Raw genomic sequence first — 6,352 nt, 5'->3', positions numbered from 1 at the left:
ACACAGCCACTCCTGCACCTAAAAGAAACGTAAACGTGAAACCATGACATTTGCGTTATTAGCATATATATAAATAATTTGTGTGTGTGTTGTGTTTGTACATCTAAATGTATGTGTCTGTGTGTGTGTGTGTGTGTGTGTGTGTGAAAGGTTAACAGTGGCTTCAAAGTTTCAGTTTACAAGATGTTGTAAGCTTGTGGTTGATTTGGTCATTCTGACTTTATATTACTTTTGGTAGAGTGTTCCTTTTATGAGAAGAATAATGCAAATGAGAATCAGGTGTGGTACAGCTGGACAGGAGAAGTGGTTGCATAAGAAAGGGGAATGGAGAAGGACAAGTTTGTAGGATGTAGGTTGTGAAAAGTGAATGGTCGAGACAGTTTATCTGGTTTGATGCGGGAAGTTTGTCATTGTTTAAATTCCAGTCTAGTATGTAAGTAAATCTGTAGATTTTTTAATGAAAGATTTCCAGATTGTTGGATAGGAAGAGGTGGCTTGATTCTTTGGCCATCCCCTTGTTTCCCAGATATAACACCTATAAAGTTGTTTTTCTGGTGGGATATCATCTAGTGCACTAAAGTAAAGAACGTGAATGACCTTACACAAAGAATAACTGCCACAATTGTGACTATTGATGAAAGTATATTAAGAGGGAGATGAACAGAAATTGAGTATCACTTAGATATCCTTCATGCAATGAATGAGACCCGTATAGAAATTTATTAACTATTTGTATATAAACATCACTATTTACTTCATATTATGTAAACATTTCAACAGTATCCAGTTACTCTTGTAATTTTAATCAATTTTTCTATATGCCAAATGACTTTGTGGACACACACAAATACACACATACATTATATAAACATCAATGAGTCACTGTGGATTCATTGTTCACTAGATTGATATATTGGTGCCATTTGTGCTTCCATATAACCAAACCACCTTCCAAAACAAAAAAGAAAAAGAAAATGGAAATCAATACAGAAAATGTCTTCTCAATTGAAAAACATTTCAACTTGTTGCCCTTAATATTGCTTTATATGCTAATCAATAATCTATAATACAAATTGGTATGTGAAGCTGAAATGACATTACAAAGCACTCTAGATTTCTCATAAAATCAATATATATGTTGTCACTAGTTCATATACCTAAAAAAGGAGCACGCTCTAAAACATTAGAGCAGTAATATATTTATGGAAGGTTGATTGTTATGGCTGGTTAGAGAGTGACCATTAGCTTCACACCTATAAAGTATAGGAAACTCACCAGATGCAAATGGCCGGAGGCACATAACTTCTCTACAACTGAAGGGAGGAAAACGTCATGATCAGTTATTTTTGTAAACAAAAAATATATACATCCAGAATGACTCTACAGGTAGTGTTTCAGGTGGGATAGAGTTATCTCCCCTTATATCAGTTCCAACCATGATGATTTTTTAAAGTTGCTCTCATGGTTCTATTCGACAAATGGAGAGTTCCAAGCTTGCAACAGGAAATGTCTCTGATGGGGACATTGACTAAACACCTCTTTTTTGGAGCTTAAAAAGGCCCCCCTGGTCATGCGGGTTTTCCAGGATCCTTGCTCACTCTGCAAAGCAAAACTTACATCATTTGCTCCCATTGATATATGACCCTAGTTGTTTGAGAAGCTTCCTTTAATTATGTATTGCATGCCCTCCTCTTTTAAGTGCTATATTTGGCTGGCCAGGAATGTGATGTTGCACGTCTCTGGTATCGTAAAAGAGGACCTGTGGTTGCTCAGATATTGCTTAAAATAACTGCCAGTTGAACCAACATATTTCTGCGTCTGCGCACTGGATGTTCTACAGATGCTGATGTTTCTTTCGTTAACTGTGAGCCTGATGTTATTGCTGCCACAGGTATTTTATGCATATCTCTGACTTCATTTCCCAATGTTTTTTTTTTTTTTACCTTTTGTAAGACTGAACTCTTTTCCTTGTAAACATCTGGAGAAAGTTTCATCACTTCTGTATAAAATATTGGCTGGTGTGATTAGTATTTTATAATTTTCTGTGATACATATATTGCATCTTTTGTCCTTGCCATTATATGACTCAACAATGCCTTGTTTTATGGTTGCATTAACTCTAATGTGTTTAAGTTTCCTTGTATACTGGGACAATAGTGTAGTTGATTTTATTTGTGGAATAAATATGCTGTATGTATTGGGTTTTGAATATATTTTTTGTAATCCTATATACGCAATTTCAATAGCATCTATTGTTTTTACATCAGCTCTATGCAACAATGCTGTTGATAGGCATTTTCCATTGAAAAGACAGTTTAATATATCTACAACAATAATATTCACTAAGTATGATACATAGATGGCCATTATAACTTATTTATTATGAACTGCTAGTGAGAATTAATTTTAGAAACTACACATTTAACTGTGCTTAAATTACAATGATGTTGTGGTTTATTTCTTGCTCACTTTGACATCTGAATGGTTCATGAGCACTTTTGAGACAAGAAATTTATCAGTCTCTGGAAGAGATGCAGGTAATGGAAAATCTCTTGCAAAGGATCAGAGCTCTAGAGTGACTCGAATTAACATGATGATGATAATGGTAATGATGATGAAGATCATGATGATAACAGTAATGGTGGTGGTGGTGGCGGCAGCGGTGGTGGTGGTGGATGATAAAGTTGTGTATTTCAGCAGAAATACGATAGCAAAGTGGTCAACACATTTGAAATTTAGTATGACATAAAACAAGTTCAACACATTTGAAATGTTAATAAAGTGAATTTTATTAACTGGTAAATATACCGGATAATTTTACATAAAACACAGTATTTGTTAGTAATGTTGTCAATGTTGGTTAAATATAGAAAAGCCATGTTGAATATTGATTTGATTAAATGTATAATAACCATATTGGTTAAATATAATAACACAATCATATCTAATATTTATTAAATATAACAGAACTCCATTGGTTAGAATACTATAAAATCATACGTATTATTGGTAAAGGAGGTGCAATGGCCCAGTAGTTAGGGTAGCGGACTCATGGTCAGAGGATCACGGTTTTGATTCCCAGACCAAGCGTTGTGTGTGTTTATTGAGCAAAAGCACCTAAAAGCTCCACTAGGCTCCGGCAGGGGGTGGTGGCAACCCCTGTTGTACTCTTTTGCCCCAACTTTCTCTCACTCTTTCTTCCTGTTTCTTGAGTAATGCTGCAGTGGACTGGCATCCCGTCTAGCTGGGTGGGAACACATATGCCATAGAAACCGGGAAACCGGCCCCATGAGCCTGGCTAGGCTTTAAAAGGACACATAAATAAATAAAAAATTACTGGTAAAATATAGTAGAATTATATCTAATACTGTTTAAAAATACAATAGTTATACTGATGGAATATAACAGAATAATATTCAATATTGTTTAAATATAACAGAGGTACATTGGTTAAGTATAGCATTACTACAACCAATATTGTTTAAATATAATAAAACTATATTGATGCAATATAACAGAATTATAGCTATGCTGTTTAAATATAATATAATCATATTGGGTATATATAACAGAATCATATCCATTATTGGTGAAATATTGTAGAATCATGTTTAAATATAATAGAATCATATTAATTAAATATAGCACAATAATATACAATATTATTTAAATGTATTCAAACCATATTGATTAAATATAACAAAATCATGAATATTGTTTAGATATATTAGAACCATATTGATTAAATATAGCAGGATTGTATGCAATATTATATAAAAATAATAAAACCATATTAATTATATTTAACAGAATCATAATATCCTTTATTGATAAAATACATAGAAAAATATCTACTACTATTTAAATATGCAAGAGCCATATTGGTGAAATATAACAGAATGATATTCAATATTGTTTAAATATGATAGAAACATTTTGGTTAAATACAACAAAATCATATGCAATACTATTTAAGTATAGTAAACCCATATTGGTTAGATATAATAGAATCATCTTATTATTCAAATATATCAGATCCATATCAATTAATTATAACAAAACTATATCCAATATTTATTAAACATCGTAGTATAGAACCATATCCAATGGTGGTTAAATATATCAAAACCATATCAAATATTAGTTACATATAGCAAAGCCACAACTAATATTGATTTAGATATATCGAAAGATTACTTTATTTAGATATATCGAAAGATGACTCTGTGTCTAATGTGGCCAGATTAAGGATGGGAGACTGAGTCTTGTATGTTAGCGAGCTGGATGAGCATAAATTTGTTAAGCACAATAATTGTTACCAATATTAGAATATTGAAAACAAGCCCAAATATCAGTCTTTTAGCACAAATTTACAAGAAAAAATTGCTTACAGAATGCTTGCAGTTATGTGGAGAGGTCAAATAATTTCATTATACCTCTTTCCCCAGTATACATAACATGCACTTAATAAATGTCTTACATTATTTAATGACTGTTACCTTTAAGAAACATTTCTTCAAATTATCTAAATCAAAATTCTCTGTAAAGATGACAGGAATATTAACCTTTTGTTACTACATTTCTGTCAACATATGCTGCCTTTGTTTCAATTAATTTTTAAAACAGTGAGGAATTTAGTAAAATAACTTTCTCACTATTAAGCTGGAGTCTGGAACAAATTAGCATAAAATTTTGATGAAAGATTATAATTTAGACGACTTTAAAACAGTAAGTTTCTGTTATAGAACCTGGGCTGGTCTGAGGTGGGTTGGTATCAAAAGGGTTAGACTTTCATCCCCCTGTCAACTATTTCTAATGAGTGGATGACAACAAAATCATAGCAGTGACGCACCACTCTGGTGGCCAATCATGGTAGCACGTCAAGATAGCACAAAACATGGCAGTTATTTTGATCAGAATATAAACAACTATACAGTTGATTTGAAAGACAAAAAAACTGAAATACAAAACTCACGTAATATAGTTTATTTATCATAAATTTATGGTTTCATATTTTATTCCAATATTCTGTCACAGCATTGTATTTATACGCTCAGTCATATATTTCCCCTACAAAACCTCTTTAAAATATCTTTCAATAAGTGTGTGATGAAACATACTAAATTTGTTCTTTCTACTAAATATCCTTGTAAAATAGGGATGTGTCTTACATGAGAATATATCTTATATGCTGGCAAATATGGTAATTGAAATATAACATAGCAATATTTTAAAATCATATTTAATGTTGCTTAAAGATATAAAAAAATCATATATAATGTTGCTTAATGATATCAGAAGCATATCTTGTACTGATTCAATATAACAAATCAATATCCATCACTGGTCAAATATAACCAAAACATTATTTAATATTGGTTAAATAAACCAGAACCATATTCAGTGATGATTCTCTATAACAGAACCATAGAGTTGTAACAAACTTCTTATTAGCAAAACCAACAATTTGCTTCCAATTCTGATTTCACATTGCATCATTTGTATGTGAACAGATAGAAAAAGGATATCATAGCTACTGAAATTAAAATATAATGTAATTGCATACAATATTGTTTAACCCCTCAGCATTGAGATTACTCTGTCAAATGTAATGTTTATTTATTCGAATTGTTTTTTAATTAATCATGCATTAACTTGTAATTTTCAGATTTCACTGATGTGATTGTTTATTTTTAAAATGACATTGTTGAGTAGGTGTGAGAGGTTGGATCTGGTTTCTTTTAACATAAAACAGGTAAAATAATTAAGCAGAGTATTGCTGGTTTAAATGCTGAAGGATTAAATATAACAGAATCATATTGATCAGATGTAGCAAAATCATATCCACTGTTGCTCAAATTAAATAATGGTGAATGTGTGTGTATAAGTTTACTCCTATATATATATATATATATATGTATGTGTGTGTGTGTGTGTGTGTGTGTGTGTGTGTGTGTGTGTGTGTGTGTGTATGTATATATATGATATAATCTATATGTATAATCTAATACTTATACATATTTATATAATATCATATAATATATATATATATATATATATACATACACACATATAATTATATAATTATATACATATATATGTATATGTAGGTATGTAATATACATTTATATATATATATGCATGTGTGTAGATATGTATATATATAAAAACATATATATATATATATAAATGTATAATATATATATGTATCTCTCTATATATGTGTGTATGTATATGTATGTGTGTGTGTATGTATATGTGTGTGTATATATATATATATATCCATATATATGTATGTGTAGTTACATATATATGTGTGTGTGTGTAGATTATGTATATGCATATATATATA

General features: G+C 30.7%; 1 protein-coding gene across 1 annotated transcript in view; it reads right to left on the bottom strand.

Moving 5' to 3' along the window:
• Window positions 1–2,820: 2,820 nt before the first annotated feature.
• The window catches only part of LOC106877677 (acid-sensing ion channel 1C), a 20,536-nt gene continuing 17,004 nt past the window's right edge, over window positions 2,821–6,352 (bottom strand). Inside the window, exon 8 of the mRNA XM_014926625.2 lies at window positions 2,821–3,303. Within this exon, the coding sequence (XP_014782111.1) occupies window positions 3,241–3,303 (63 nt within the window). The 3' untranslated portion in view covers window positions 2,821–3,240. The remainder of the gene's footprint in view (window positions 3,304–6,352) is intronic.

Source organism: Octopus bimaculoides, chromosome 14, assembly GCF_001194135.2.
Source record: "Octopus bimaculoides isolate UCB-OBI-ISO-001 chromosome 14, ASM119413v2, whole genome shotgun sequence".
NCBI classification, from domain to species: Eukaryota; Metazoa; Mollusca; class Cephalopoda; order Octopoda; family Octopodidae; genus Octopus; species Octopus bimaculoides.
This window is presented reverse-complemented; position numbering and strand designations above follow the sequence as displayed.